The sequence below is a fragment of the Lissotriton helveticus genome, chromosome 4_1 (genome assembly GCF_964261635.1).
Source record: "Lissotriton helveticus chromosome 4_1, aLisHel1.1, whole genome shotgun sequence".
NCBI classification, from domain to species: Eukaryota; Metazoa; Chordata; class Amphibia; order Caudata; family Salamandridae; genus Lissotriton; species Lissotriton helveticus.
Genome location: NC_136063.1, coordinates 59,623,755 through 59,640,259, shown reverse-complemented (window position 1 = coordinate 59,640,259; position 16,505 = coordinate 59,623,755). Strand labels below are relative to the sequence as shown.

Here is a 16,505-nt window from a genome sequence, read left to right as displayed (position 1 = left end):
CTCTGATGGTAAATGTCCGGCCTGCAAAGAAAGTCCGGAATCCCTAGTCCATCTGTTATTTCTTTGCCCATACTTTTAGAATTTGTGGCATAGGTCGATTATTCCCTTCTGTAGGCACATTGGACTTGGTCACTATCTAGATGTGCTTAGAATCCTTAGTAGCGATACCCATAGAGTAGTAGTCTTTGGCCCAGCAAAATTCTTATTAGCTCTATGGATCAGGCGTTCATAGTGCATGGTATAGTTATTTTTCTACTGTAGCTTTTTTAATAATATATATTTTATATAGATGATATTCTCATATGGAATTTTTAAATGATTATAGAATGCCTTATTATTATTTGGCCTTTTTTTTTACATTTGTTTTTTAGTCCTTATACCACCGTAAGCGTCTGCCATCGTAACATATTAGTCCCTGTTGATCCTGGACGCCCTGGGTCCATGTTCCTGCATTCGCTTTCGGGCCCACCAGGCCAGCTTCTTTGTACGAGGCTTGGTGTAATCATCAGACTATTTCAGATCAGCCTTAGTTCCTTACCCCAGCATACCAAGGGCGACCAAATATTTCCCTCACTACGACTCAAACCCGCTTCTCTTAGGATGGAGGAACCAGATCCTTCCATAGTATACAAAGTGCCCTTCGGGCTAACAAGATCAAACACAGAAAAAGGCCCATTTGTAGTCTTGATACACGGTTTATAATATCCGGGCCTAAGCCAAATATAACCAACTGTGGATCTAGGTTAATTTCAAATCCAAAGATTCCCGTCAATGCCAGCTCTATATTACGCCAGTAGCCCTTTAGCTGAGTACACTCGTAAAACATGTGCAGATCATCTGCTTCTATCAAACCACATTTAGGGAATCGAGGAGATGGATCCAAAGCAAACTTAGCAATTTTTTGGAGGGTATAATACAGCCTATTAATAGTGAAGAAATGATTTTTCTTGAGGGAAGCGGACGTGACAAACTTATATAGATTTTTAATAGACAGAAAGTAGAGCTCCAAGGAGCTGCTCTCCAATATAGATGAGCCCCAAACTAGATGTGGTGAAGGTAGCTCGATATCTTCTCTATCTAATAGAGTGCCATACCATAACCCGACTTCTTTTTTCATGGGGGCTATATTTTGGAGCTTTAACTCCACCTCTTAGTTTCTGCCTATATTCTCCTTTTCCGCCACATACCATGAACAAACTTGTAAAAATTTAAAGCGGGAAAAGGAATCACCAATCTTTGCTCTTAAAACTTCCCACGGTAGGACCCCATCTGAAGATATTAAATCTGACCACACCAGGGTACCCGCACGCTCAATTGGAATGGCCAGGCTATCTTTCAAACAATTGGGAAGTCCCGGGGAATCCCAAATTGGGGCCAAGTCCGAGTAGTACTTTATCCCCCACCTTGATTTAAGATTTTGCCAAATGTTTAGTGCAGATCTAATTACATTTAGGCGGACTTTCTTGAAGAACCTGGGGCCCCCGAATTTATACAGAAATCCAGCCCCCCCCCCCTCTTGGTTAGCCATGGCACTCGGGATCCTCCCCCAGTTACTATCAGTGGGGCTGGCCAGTAGACAACGAATATTTTTAAACTGAAAAGAGAGGCAGTAGCAAAAGACGTCCGGTAATGCTAACCCCCCCTTGATTAACCTTCTCTTTAACTTCTTCCAAGACAATCTGGAACTCTTACTGGCCCAAATAAAACTCCCAATCTTACTCTGGATTTCCCCCAGGAGTTTACCAAGGAAGTCTAGAGGGTTAGCACTGAAGAGGTAGGTCAACTTAGGTAGAATTACCATTTTGACTATGTTCACTCGACCGTGCATTGTAAGTGATAAGTTTTTCCACCTTAGGAAAAGATGGTCAATTTCCATCGAGACTCTCCTCAGATTTGTCAAGGGAATATTCACCACATCCTGCTCTATACTTATCCCCAGGTATTTGAATCCTGTGCTGGCTCTCCTTTCCCAGCCTTCAATCCCCCAACACATTATCTCCGTTTTAGAAGGATTGACTGCGTACCCAGAATACCGTCCAAACTCACATAAAGTATTCTCCACTTTAGGGAGAACCTCTGTGGGGTTACTGGTATAGATTAACAAGTCATCTGCATAGAGAGCGAGTTTGATGATGAGGTCTTGCACACAGAAGGGAGTGATTTGAGGGTCTAATTTGAGTGCTTGAGCTATGGGTTCAATGTATATATCAAACAACAGGGGGGAAATAGGACACCCCTGACGTGTGCCTCTCTGTATTTCGAACCTTGGTGTTAATATTCCATTGAGAAGAATAGTGGTCAAAGCCCCCTTGTAGCATTTAATTAAGGATTTTATAAACATCGGTCCGAATCCCATTACTCTAAGGGTTTCCCAGAGAAAGACCCAGCTGACGCGGTCGAACGCTTTGGCTGCGTCGTACGCGGCCACTGCGAGAGGCCCTGCCCGCGCTACTGCCAAGTCTATACATCCTATTAGTTGTAAGGTCTGTTCTTGTATGTATCGGCCCGGAATAAACCCTTTCTGATCTATACCTATTATTTGTGGTACCACTTTGACCAGATTGGCCTATAGGAATCCGCCTTTAACAGGCTTTTTCCAGGTTTTAATATAAGCACAATTGTTGCTTCTTTCCAGGACGGGGGAATTCCACCCTCTGATATATAAATATAGTTAAATAGCTCGTGTAGTCTAGGTATAATTATTTCATCTAGAGCTTTATAGACTTCTCCGGGGAGGCCATCTGTCCCTGCAGCCTTATTATTTTTGATCTTTTTAATTTGAAGCCTTATTTCTTCTTCAGTGATCGGCCTTTCTAGCTTCTCTTGGCTATCCCTAGTCAATAGTGGTAGAGCTTTGTTGTTTAACCACGCTTGAATGCTATCCGTATCTGGTGTAACATCCTCTTTATATAGTTGGGAAAATAAAGAGAGAAGGCATTGCTGCATATCTTCGTGTTTACTTGACTTAACACCAGCCTCATCATTTATTAATTTATTGATGTTATTCTTTGCTCTATCAGCTTTTATCTTCCAATGCCAGGGCAGCACTTGCTCTTTCTTCGTATTCATAGTTCTCCATTCTATGCACCTCCCACTGGGCTCTCACTTTTTCTTCCAGCTTAGTTCTATACTTCGAGCGAACTCGGTCTAACTCTTTAAGAATTTGAGGGGTTTCCTCAGGTCGACAACGCATCTTTGCTTCTTCTAGTCTAGATACCTCCGTTTCCATTTTTTTTAATCCCAACCTGTCTTCCCTGTTTTTAGAGGATATCAAACTATGAAATACCCCGCGTATATAGGCCTTAAAGGCATCCCATACGTAATCCGGGGATGTTGACCCTACGTTGTCTAGAAAAAACCTGACAGTGGATTCCTTAATGTTACTGATTAACTCCTGGTTTAGCAACATGCCTCTATGTAACGTCCACCGAAAAGGGGATTTAACTGTACTTCCCATGTATAGAAATGTTATAGGGGTGTGATCAGAAAGGATACAAGGAAGGATAGAGATATCCACCACATTATCCAAGCCCACTCTGTCAGTAAGTATATAGTCTATTCTTGAAGAATGGCCGTGGTTTTTACTGAAATAGGTGAACCCAGATCCCGTTCCCCCTTTAGCTTCCCAAATGTCCGCCAGGCCGAGATCTTGAATCATGTTGATCATTGCTCGTCGTGTATGCGGAGCTGTCACATATTTGCGGTGATTTGATCTATCTCGAGCAGGGTTGAGAAGTACATTAAAATCTCCCCCGACTATTACAGGAGTTGTAACCTCTGTCAAGTTGGCTTGAACCTTAAGTAAACAAGTGGGATCGTCTAAATTAGGGCCATAGTAGGATACTAGAGTGACTTCAGTAACCCCCAAAACTGCCCGCACCTGGATCCACCTACCAGAACAGTCGGTTGAAACAGATTTGATGGTACTATTGACTCCCTTTCTTATCAGGACAGCAACCCCCTTGTTATGCGACGAATGTTGCGAACAAAGAAAGTGCTCTATCCATTTGTATTTACCAAAGACATCCTTGGTCTCTGAGTAGCTTAGGTGTGTTTCCTGTATAAGAAATACCTGTGCTGTCGACTGTTCAAGGTATTTCATAAGCAGCCGCTGTCTTCTACTGCACCGCATCCCATTAACATTCCAAGAAATAAACTGTATCTTTGTACTGGTCATTTATTTGCCGACCCCTTTACCCTTCTAAGTCTGCTGACCTGGGCTGACATATTCAATATTGATGAAACTGGATATGAGGACATTTTATTTTTATTTTTTTCCCACTGCAACCCCACCTCTGACCCCCCCTACCCACTACACCCCTGGGGAACCCTCCCTTCCTCTGGGGCATAGACCCTTGGTCGGAGCTCCCCCCCGGTGTGTGGCTAGATACAATGAAAATGAAAGAAAAAAAAAGAAGAAAAAGAGATGAAAGAAAATATGATATGCAGAACGCTAAGTGATGCAAGCCTCGGCTCTACACCTCTTCACTGCCTCAGATAGGAAGTTAATTTACTCTGACGAAAAATCTATCTACTGGACCCCGTTTGTTTTGATCTATGTTGTGTTATACTTTGCAAACAGCTCCTCCCCCACTGCCAAAGTTTGCATCCTCCTCCCCACCCCCTCTCTTTCTAATCTTGTCTATTAGGGAATCCACCTACCCCAAGTGGCGCATGTTGTACATATGGTTATCCCACATAATACGTAGAGATGCAGGGAATCTAAGTTGGGTCTTGGCACCTAGTTGGTTCAGTATGGCCATCCTTTTACCCAGTTCCCACTGTCTCGTGGCTGTTCGATGAGACACATCTGACCGAATAGAGAAAGAGAATGGGGTAGGGGTTAAGTTACATTTCAGTTGACCCACTTTTAGGGCAAGGGATAAGATCCTCTCTTTGAGGGAATAAGTTAGGAAATTAACAAGTATTTTCCTAGGGCGTTCTTTACCAGGAGATCTTCTGTACGGGTCACGATGGACCCTTTGAATGTCTGATGACAAATCCAGATCTTCGTCTGGACCTTTTAGTATGCATGTCTTTAAAAGAGAGACTACAAAGTTCTTAATATCGCCCCCCTCAATGTCCTCCTGCACATTCAATAGTTTCAGATCATTTTTTCTGGAATGGTTCTCGAGCCGTTCAATGTCATCCTGTAACTCCTGATTTTGCTGGATCAACTTATTCATCGTGTGGGAGGAGGCATTAATAGATTCCTTTATTTTTGGTATCAGCTTCTAGTGCGTCGGTTCTCAATGAAACCTCCTTGACCTTTGATGATCCAAAGATCACATGAAACCTGAATGGCCTCTTGATTTGCCTCTGAAGTTGTGAATCTCTTGCCGATATCGTCAAATCTTCTGCCTATGTCGTCGCGTAGACTCAACAAAATATCTGCTAGAGTCCCTGGGGTGGAGGTATGGGGCGGCAGAGATACACTAGGAAAATGTTCCTGGATATCTGGGACGTCAGGGGTATCGGAATGAACAGTTAAAGGGATAGCCGGTAATACAGTAGCTTGCACATGTGCTTTCATTTGGCTCTTTAATGCTCTCCCCCCTGCCTCCTTCCCCAAAGGAGTCCCTGATATGCCTTCAATGCCTAGGGTCATATCTAGATCTTGTACATCAAGAGCTGAGAAGCTATTAGAGAGTTCCACGGATGAATGTACTCCTGTTAAGCACTCTTGTATAGGGGCAGACCCTGCCGGTCTGAAAGAGGGCTAGCGAAGGACAAGTCGCTTGCCTTACTGACCACGCTGGAGGAACTTAGGGTAGGAGCAAGAGCGGCCGAAACAGTGGCTCCCTTTGCGGCCATGCTTTGTTTAGGGCCCGGAGTAGAGATAGAGGTAGAGGTAGAAGAGGTGCTGAAAATATTATAATAAGATTTCAATGATGGGGTTATTTTTAGTTTTGCAGAAAGACAAGCTTTCTTTTGTTTTTTACTTTTTCGCCTTCCCTTGCCAGGGGTATCCTGCAGTATCGCTTGTGGGTTGTTGATCTCTCTTGTCTGCCTATTCCCAGCTATCACCTCCACAATTGGTGGCAGACCCTCTCTTAATTTGGGCTGAACTGGCAGGCTAGCCAGGGCTCTGTTGCATAGCGTATATCGCCCCACCGCTTGTTTAGGGGAGATAGCAGCTTTGCTTTTTGAGAGATTGCAGTCCAACTCCGGCTCTCCCCTAATCTCCATGCACTGCAGACTGTTAATATGCCTTTTGTTATCACAGGTTGTGTTTTGCCGCTTTACAGGCCCCCACAATAGTCCCCAGTCTGATGCTCTGACCCCTGGGGTCCAATGCCCCCAAAGATAATCGCAGTTAGAGGAGCCGAGTAGACCGTAACAGTTGTAGGGTGATTGTGGGCACCCGTTTCCCCCAGGCACCTCTCCCTCTCCTACCTTACTCCCTCCAGGTAAGGGAGCCGCCACTATCGCCGCCGATGTAGTGCTTTCTCGAGGGACTCCCCCGAGGGCACCAGGAGCTCGCCGCCTCCATCTCCTCGCGGCGTCCAAAATGCGGCAGCCCGGCAGCCCCACAAGTGTGTTTCCGATCCCAATATCTGAACATGGCGGTCGGAAGCTAACGGCCGCAGGCGGAGCTCCCGGGATGTGTGGCATTCGAGAATTGCGCTGAGAGTGTCAGCTGACTGCGTGGAGCCTCTGCCTCAGATTGCGGTGTAGCCGGGCAATGTCGGAGTGTCCCGGCGTCGCTCCTTGTCTTACTTGATTACTGCGGATCTATCGCGGATTCCACAGCTTTTACGACTTCTTCCGCATGCAGCCCCGCTGCCTCGTCGCTGCTTATTTTTTCTCAGCTGTTCCACTTGGGAAGTGAAGAGTGGAACGAACTTCGAACGAATATCGATGGTGAGCAAGAGGGATATTGGGATCGGAAATTATTATTTGGTCTTGTCATAATCCTCTTGGTGCCTGTAATTTATGCTTGCATGTATTTGGCTGCAATGTACTTTTTAAGATCTTTGTGATTGAAATAAAGTTATGATGATGATGATGAATGGGATGTGAAAAGCTCCTTCAATGGAATCCCTAGTTGGAGAATCAAGATCCAAAATGTATTACACTGAGATGAAAGTTGAAAGCAGAGAGAAGCACTTAGCTGAGACGGTCTACTAGGGATTTCTCTGAGCCTGCCAGGGAATATGTCCACAAAAATAGCAGATTGGACACTGCCCCAAATCCCAAGAAGTAACCAATTTTTGGTGGGGCTTGACATTGTGTTCTCGCGCATCCGCTTAAGTAAAAGCAAGTCACATGATTGTCTCAACAAACTAATACAGCATGACCTGCCAGGAGAAGAGTGAATGCTATAAGAGACTGGACAACCGCAACAACCCTCTCCAATTGGATCAATGATTTGCTTCCGACTTTAACCACTGCCCTCGAACCACAGAGTACTACATGGTGCCCCCCCCTCCCATAAGCATGATGTCTGTGCTTAAAATCTTTAGAAGGGGAGGGTCCTGAGAGTGATCCTTCATCAGGCTTGAGTCCACCAACCACCATGAACATTCCTTAACGTGGTTCTGAGATACTGAAAACAGAAATTCCAGATCATAAACACAGTATCCTCAATGAGACAATAGATTGTGGTTTGAGGTGGAGAAAAGATCAGAAGACAATGGCCCTTGTGGCTGATATGAATCCCTGACTCTGCAGCCACTCATTTGCTAGATCTCACTTCTTTGTGACCAGAGCTATTGGAAGAGATTTAAGGGTGGCTATTTCTTCTGATGGAAGAAAGCCCATTCCTACATCTGTGTGGAACTTGGCTTAATGAATGCTCAAACCTGGGATGGAATCAGCTGTGATTTATCTCACGTTAGTAGGAATCTGAGGTTTTGCAGAGCCTTGTTTATGTGTATGTGTTTTTTATATCCTTAAAAATAGATGGAACAAAAAATATTGTCATGGATGGAACATTTTGATTTTATCTGTGCCACTGTTGGTTGTTTCGGCCACATTCAGACCATTGCTTTTGTCCACTATGTCACTGTAGACTGAGACCTGCCATATGCAAATCAATCTTGGTCCCGCTCCAATATGAACAGTCCAGACCAATCATCCAGGCTACATCTCCTCCAGACGGGGACCAGAGAAACCCCAGACCGGTTTCAGCCTACTTCGATTTCCTCAGCGAATTACCGCTTGAGGTTAGGATTGATTGTGTTTCGTTCTGGGGGGCCTCACCTGGGAGTTGGGATGTTCATTGCCGGAGGAGTATGGCCAGTAATGATTTGCATAAGATGAGCTTCTCTCTGGAGTGGCACATTGAGGAAAACATGATGGCTTGGAATACTATCCAGAGAGAATGCCAAAGGGTTAGACTATTTGCATGCATTCCTTCCATTACCTTTGGTGTTTTTGATGCAACGCACGAGAGGCCATGGGTATACCGAGACGTTGGTCTCTTGCTCACTTTGGCATAGGATCTAAGCTATACCTCACTGATAAAACCTGACGAGGCTAAAAAACAGTCTGGGGTTGCTTGTGTGCTCTTCAGGAGGGGGCGTCAGATGGCACTGTGGGTTGAAGTATCCCCAGGAGGATCAGGGTCAGTACTGGTTTGCATAAGGTGGGCGTGTTTCGAGAATGGTATAAAAATGATAGGTTGGAATCTTCCCCAGTGTGATTGCCAGTGCTGTAAACTATTCGTAAGCATTCCCCCATTTTGTGTGTTTGATATAGCGCTATAAGTCGCCATGTCTATGCCCAGACGGTCCCTTGCTTGCTCTGCCACCTCACCCTTGCTCCATCTCTCTGATGAGATATAAATGGCCATGATCTTTCTGCTGCTGTGCTCTCTTCTCTTCTGGAGGGGAATTCGCCAGGCACTGCTGCACTCTTCCTATGAGGAGCAGGGTCAGTACTTATTTGCATACGGCAGCTGTCTGTTTAGGGTGGCACTGTGGGCATAAATTGATAGGTTCAATCAATCAATCAATCAAGTAATTTGTAAAGCGCGCTACCTACGTACCTACCCGCTAGGGTCTCAAGGCGCTGGGGGGGGGGGGGCTGCAGTTAGTGGTCGAAGAGCCAGTTCTTGAGCAGTCTTCTGAATGCCGGGAGGTTTGTAGTCTGTCGTAGGTGGAGGGCGTTCCAGGTCTTGGCGGCGCGGTGGGAGAAGGATCTGTCCCCGGAGGTGGTTCTGTGGATGTGCGGGACGGCGGCCAGGGAAAGGTTGGCGGAGCGGAGTTTCCTGTTGGGTGCGTAGAAGGAGAGTCTGCTGTTGAGGTAGGCTGGGCCGGTCTTGTGGAGTGTTTGTGTCCGTTGATCATGAGTTTGAAGGTGATTCTTTTGTCGACGGGGAGCCAATGCAGGTCTCTCAGGTGGGGGGTGATGTGGTCTCTGTGAGGGACGTCTAGGACCAGGCGTGCAGAGGCGTTCTGGATTCTTTGGAGTCTGCTGATGAGTTTGGCCGGGACTCCGGCATAGAGGGCGTTTCCGTAGTCGAGTCGGCTGCTGATGAGGGCGTGGGTGACTGTTTTCCGAGTGTTCATTGGGATCCATCTGTAGATCTTGCGGAGCATACGGAGGGTGCGAAAGCATGAGGAGGAGACTGCGTTTACTTGGTTGGTCATGCTGAGCGTGGAGTCGAGAATGATCCGGTTTTGGGGGGTTCCCAGGGAAGGAGGCCACCAGGAGTCGTCCCACGCCGATGGGTTGGGCCCAAAGATGAGGATCTCCGTCTTGTCCGAGTTCAGCTTGAGCCCGCTTGCCTTCATCCAGTCGGCGACGGCCTTCATCCCCTGGTGCAGGTTGGATTTGGTGATGAGGGGGTCCTTGGTGTGGGAGAGGATCAGCTGGGTGTCATCGGCGTAGGAGATTATGTTGAGGTCGTGTAGTCTGGCGATGCGGGCGAGGGGGGCCATGTAGACGTTGAACAGCATCGGGCTGAGGGAAGATCCCTGTGGGAAGCCGCAGATGGTTTTGGTGGTTCCGGAATGGAACGGGGGAAGGAGGACTCTCTGGGTTCTGTCTGTGAGGAAGGAGGTGGTCCAGTCCAGGGCCTTGTCTCGGATCCTTGCGTCGTAGAGGTGTGTGCAGAGAGTGTGGTGGCAGACGGTGTTGAAAGCGGCGGAGAGGTCCAGGAGAATGAGGGCTGCTGTCTCGCCGGTGTCGAGGAGGATTCTGATGTCGTCTGTGGCGGCGATGAGGGCGGTCTCGGTGCTGTGGTTGCTGCGAAAGCCAGACTGGGACGGGTCCAAGATGTTGTTGTCTTCTAGGTAGCGGGTGAGCTGGGTGTTGACGGTCTTTTCAATGACTTTCGCTGGGAACGGAAGCAGGGAGATGGGCCGGAAGTTCTTGAGGTCGCTCGGGTCCGCCTTGGGTTTCTTCAGGAGGGCGTTGATCTCGGCGTGCTTCCATCTCTCAGGGAAAGTGGCGGTTTCGAAGGAGAGGTTGATGATGTTGCGCAGGTGGGGTGCGATGAGGCTGTTGGCGATGTGGTGGGGGAGAGGGTCCGAAGGGGCGCCTGAGTGGATGGTGCTCATGGTCTCGATTATGTCTTTAGTGCTCACTTTGGTCCATGTTGTCAGAAGGTCGTGGTCGGTGGGGTTGGGTGTGCTTGTCGTGGTGGGGTGCGTTGGGTTGATCTGAGTGTTGAAGCTGTTGTGGATGTCGGTGATCTTGTGGTGGAAGAAGGCGGCGAGGGTGACGCACAGAGCTTGCAAGGGCGGGATGTCGTTGGTGCAGGAGCTGGGATTGGAGAATTCTTTCACGATGTTGAAGAGCTCTTTGCTGTTGTCGGCGTTGTTGTCGAGGCGGTCTGTGAATGAGGCTCTTTTGGTTGTTCTGGTGAGGTGGTGATGGTTGCGGATGGCGTCTTTGTGGGCTGCGTGGTTGGGGGGTGTTCTAGGTTGGAATGCTTCCTGATAAATACAGCTACAGAGCCAGCTACAGCTGTAACTCATTGAAATGCCTACAGCAAAGGCACCGGAACAAGGTTTCTTATATTCACATAATTATGTACACTTTAAACTATCATCGTTTTTATGTGTAAGAGAATGGTGAATTTCTTTGTGATGGAACAGGCCTTTTAATAGACACATGTTTACTAGTGAAGCGATGTGACCTAGAGGTCAGAGTTGTCGACTTTACAACTGGGAACCAAGATCGGATCCTGGCCTCATCTCAACAGGCAGAGGTTCTGAGCAAATTATTTTGCATCCTTGTGAATGAATCAAAAACTTCACAATGATTAGGTTTCATGTAAAATAACTGACTCTTGTGCAAAGACCTCTAATGCCCTTGCACCAAGTTCGCGCTATAAAATCAATATTTAAGCAGCTTGCTCTGAGCACCGAGGGTGCTCTTTGGTTGCCCACAGGCCTCATCTGAAAGCACTTGTTGTGACCTGTCAATGGATGGTGAGGAATGATGGTTTAGAATAGGTTCATTTACTTTTTGTTTTCATATGAAAAAACCCTGCCCTTGCTAAAGGGCCATTGGAATCATGCAGCATTCATGGACCAAATTATATGTCAGGTTTGGTTGACTAAATTATGTGTCAAGAAAAGGCAAATATTGCTGCATGATGCAGCATAATTTACTCTAGTTCTACATCATAGTCTTTTCATTTTTACATGTTAACACTCTCTGAGTAAAGATTTCACCTCATTACTACCTGTTTTACATCTAAATATAGCAATAAACAACAGAAAGGGGACCAGTGAATATTTTCCAAGGGCCTTCCTTTCCGCAGCAATATTTTGCTGCGCTTTTAGTAACTTTTGGTCAGTTTATGCTAGAAACAATCTTTTTACTTAAACTCTGCAGATGTTGCAGCAGATGGTGGATTAAGTGGCAAATATGGCGAATCCACATTTATGTGGGAAATTTAGTTGATGCAAAATCGCATAGTTCCAGTGGCCTTGCTGATGGGTGAGGCGAGGCTGCCAACATAAAGGCCTCAACCTGCCTCACCTCAGCAGGCTCCCAGATCTGTGCCCGTCTCCAGCTGGAGACATAAACATGAAAGACGGACTGTAGGTAGGAGGGAGGTGTGTGCCCAGAGGCGTGAGTCGTATATGTAGTGAAAAGTTTAAGCACTCTTAAGATATTGAAGATTTAAATTGTTATTGACATTTTACTTTAGAGGTGCCTGTCGCAAGGGTGGGGACATCCTTTTCATAGCTAGTAGGAGGAGGCTAAGTTTTTTGTACCTTATGGGGGAAACTTTTTATATCCGCAATTCTCATGTTACAAGTAGATGTAGTGTTGAAGCCTGTCTGCCCTCTCCTCACTGACATTATATGTGTGTGCTTTTAACAGAAAGCAGCTCTACAACACTGACCTACCAACCCTCCGACACACCTGGGACCACCCCTGGCAGGTCTACAACAGCGACCACCACAAGCTCAGCAGCCACAACAGCTGAGATCATCCCAAGCAGCACACAGCTTGGAACAACAGGTACACTTTGTGTCTTCCGTTCTGCTGAATGATTTCTTGGTAACAAAGTAACAAGATGTGTGCCCTAATACCATCATAGAGGGTTTCATTTTCAAAACACAACTTCTTGTGTAGCAACAGTTTTAGGACTTTAAAGGAATACTGGTTCATTGTTTTGTCATGTTACACTCTGAGTCAGGATAGAGTCTACATTGTGTGATGTGTGAGAGAAGGCAGGTAACTCATACTTTTTTCTAGACAATCTTCGGGTGCACACGTTGTCTGTCTGTGTTCTGGTTGTTTCATGTCTGTAGGTTTGTATCTCAAAATACAAGAGACCACCGGAAAAAATAAAACTTGTTATGAGTGAGACAGCCTTCATTTTCAAGGCAAGCACACTTTGTGTCATGGGGATTGTATTTTCGGATTCAGCATTCCAATTTTATATCTACACTCTTCAGCATGCACAGTACTGTCAGCTTACAGGATTGACTAAAAGTGTCACAGACAGCACGGGGAATTCAAGATGGCTGATTGTGCTTGTTAAGATGGCTCCTTGGGCTATTCAAAATGGCTGCTTGGGCTGCTCAAAATGGCTGCATGAAGTATTCAAGATGGGTGCTTGATCCTGGAGCTACTGCACACTGTTCAAGCCACCTGTCCATCTCTCCTCTCCAGGCACTGTATGAATAAAGTACTAGGTACAAAGTTTGGTTGCAACTCATTCAAAGTTTAATTATCTTTAGGATTAAGCTAAAAGAATTTCTTAGTTTTTAAATGTCTGATGAATTTGAATAAATCAATCTTAATTTTACAGATGTTTCCCACACTACTAGGGAAAAAACCCACTCCCTTTTGTAAAAGTGAAATCATGTCAAGTTCAAGTTCAAGTTCATGAATTTATAAAGCGCACTACTCACCCAGAGGGTCTCAAGGCGCTGGAGGGAGGGGTTTACTGTTTATCGAATAGCCATGTTTTCAGTTCTTTTCTGAAGGAGATGTGATTCTGAGTACGGCGGAGGTGGGTGGGGAGTGAGTTCCAGGTCTTGGCAGCTAGGAAGGAGAAGGATCTGCCACCCATGGTGGTTTTTCGGATGCGCGGGACTGCGGCGAGGGCCTTGTGTGCGTGGGTAAGAAGGCGGAAGGTAATTCTTTTGTTGACGGGAAGCCAGTGGAGGTTTTTTAAGTGACCGGTGATGTGCTCTCGGCGCGGGATGTCTAATATGAGTCTCGCTGATGCGTTTTGGATGCGCTGGAGCTTTTTCTGCAATTTTGTTGTAATTCCGACGTAGAGTGTGTTGCCATAGTCCAGTCGACTCGTGACCAGTGCATGGGTGACAGTCTTTCTTGTTTCGAGGGGGATCCAGCGGAAGATCTTTTTGAGAATGCGGAGGACGTTGAAGCAGGAGGACGATACGGCGTTGACTTGTCTGGACATTGAGAGGGAGGAGTCTAGAATGAAGCCAAGGTTACGTGCATGGTCTGTGGGTGTGGGCGCAGATCCCAAAGCGGAAGGCCACCAGGAGTCGTCCCAAGCTGAGGGGGAGGATCCTAGGATGAGTACCTCCGTTTTGTCAGAGTTGAGTTTTAAGCGGCTCTGTTTCATCCATTCTGCTACTTCTTTCATACCTTCGTGAAGGTTGTTTTTGGCGGTGTTGGGGTCTTTGGTGAGGGAAAGGATTAGCTGGGTGTCGTCGGCGTAGGAGATGATGTTGAGATTGTGTTGACGTGCGATGGAGGCGAGGGGACCCATGTAGACGTTGAAGAGGGTGGGACTGATTGAGGAGCCTTGAGGGACGCCGCAGATGACTTCGGTGGGCTCTGAGTAGAAAGGGGGGAGTCGGACTCTCTGGGTTCTCCCGGCTAGGAACGAAATGATCCAGTCCAAGGCTTTTCCTTTTATGCCGATGTTGTTGAGGCGTTGTATGAGGGTGTTGTGACAGACCGTGTCGAAGGCAGCGGAGAGGTCGAGTAGAATGAGGGCCACTGTTTCACCGTTGTCCAGGAGTGCTCGGATGTCGTCGGTCGCCGCAATGAGGGCGGTTTCGGTGCTGTGTTTGGCTCGAAAGCCGTTCTGTGAGGGATCCAGGGAGTTGTTGGATTCAAGAAAGGCTGCGAGTTGGCTATTGACGGCTTTCTCGATGACTTTGGCCGGGAAAGGGAGGAGGGAAATGGGTCGGTAGTTTTTCAGTTCTGAGGGGTCTGCTGTTGGTTTTTTGAGAAGGGCGCTGAGTGCGGCGTGTTTCCATATTTCTGGAAAGGTGGCGGAGTTGAAGGATCAGTTGATGACATCGCGGAGTTGGGGAGCGATGATGGAGTTAGCTTTGTTGTAAATGTAGTGGGGACAGGGGTCAGAAGGTGAGCCAGAGTGGATTGAGTTCATGAGGCGAATGGTATCTTCAATGGTGATTGGGTTCCAGGAGTTGAGGTAATTAGTTGGAGGGGTGGGATCTGAAGGGGGTGGGGTGAGTTGGTCATTGGGGGTATTCTTGAAGCTGTTGTGGATGTCGGCAATTTTGTTGTAGAAGAAGGAGGATAGCGCATCGCAGAGGTCTTGGGAGTTAGTGATGTCGTTGGAAGCTGCAGGGGGGTTGGTGAATTCTTTGACGATATTGAAGAGTTCCTTGCTGTTATGAGAATTGTTGTCGAGACGGTCCTTTAATGCTGATTTCTTGGCGGATCGAATCAGTTGGTGGTGTTTGCGGGTTGCTGTCTTGAGGGAGGTCATGTTGTCTGAGGTTGGTTCTTTTCTCCAATTCTTCTCCAGGGTGCGGCATGTCTTCTTGGATTTTTTAAGGTCATCATTGAACCAGGGAGCTTTTTTGCTGGATGATTTCGACTGGTGTTTTTTCAGGGGTGCTAGTTCATCCGCACTGTGGGTAATCCAATGCCTGAGGTTGGTGGCCGCTAGGTCTGGGTCCGTTGCTAGGGTGGGAGTGCTTTGGCTGAGTGATGTGAGGAGTTGGTCGGTGGTGATTTTGTTCCATTTTTTTCGGGGAATGGGTTGTGGACGGTTGTGGGTCAGGGTTGTTTTGTAGCTGAAGTGAACACAGCTGTGATCCGTCCAGTGGAGAGCTGTAGTGTGATCGAAGGAGATGTGCTTGCTGGAGGTGAAGATAGGGTCGAGGGTGTGTCCGGCTATGTGAGTGGGGGTGTCAACAAGTTGTTTGAGTCCGAGATTGGACAGGTTGTCCAGAAGGGTGGTGGTGTTGTTGTCGAGAATGTTGTCAAGGTGGTAGTTGAGGTCTCCTAGAAGAATGTAGTTCTCGGAGGCGAGGGCGTGCGGGCTGACGAAGTCAGTGATGTCGTCGCTGAATTGAGATCGGGTACCTGGGGGCCTGTAAATGAGGGTTCCTCTAAGTGTGGTCCTGGGGTCGGTGTGGATCTGAAAGTGGAGGTGTTCGGCGGTTGCAAGATTGTCGTCAGAGCTGGATGTAATTTTGATGGTGTTTCTATGGACGATGGCGATGCCTCCTCCAGTTTGATCGATGCGGTCTTTTCGAATGATCTTGTAAGTGTCCGGTATGGCTATGGCGATGTCGGGGGCAGAAGAAGCATTCATCCATGTTTCAGTAAGGAAGGCTATGTCAGGTGATGCAGTGTCGATTAGGTCCCAGAATTCGGTTGCATGTCTGTGGACCGAGCGGGTGTTCAGTAGGATGCATTTCAAGTCGTTGGGTTCGGAGCTGTGCGTGGAGGAAGTGTGTTTGGTGATGGTCCTGAAGCAGTTGAACTTGCAAGAGAGGCAGGTGAATGGGCCGTGGGTACGTCCTGGGGTAGCTTTGCAGCAGAGTGGGGTGTGTCCGGGGTTGAGGGCGAGGAGAGTAGCGGCATCATAAGTTACTCTGGGGGGTTGGGAGCGGCATGGAACAGGAGGACGGGCGCTGGGCGCGGTCCAGGCGCGGACGGGCGCAGACCGGCTTACCTTTGGCGCACCTTCGGCGTGGCCGTAGCGCGTGGACGCTGCGCGTTGGAACATCTGCTTTAAATGAATAGTGGAGGGGCGGAGCGTGGGAGGGTCAGCTGGGAGGCGGGAGCGGGGAGGCGGGCCAGGGGATAGCACAACAACAAAATGGAGGGCTGAAATGAAACTGAAA

The 16,505-nt window shown here is 47.4% G+C and overlaps 1 protein-coding gene across 1 annotated transcript in view; it reads left to right on the top strand.

Moving 5' to 3' along the window:
• Positions 1–8,789: 8,789 nt before the first annotated feature.
• LOC144827859 (IgGFc-binding protein-like) overlaps positions 8,790–16,505 on the top strand; it is a 196,488-nt gene continuing 188,772 nt past the window's right edge. The window contains exons 1-2 of the mRNA XM_078686024.1: positions 8,790–8,877; positions 12,289–12,429. Of these exons, the coding sequence (XP_078542150.1) occupies positions 8,790–8,877; positions 12,289–12,429 (229 nt within the window). The remainder of the gene's footprint in view (positions 8,878–12,288; positions 12,430–16,505) is intronic.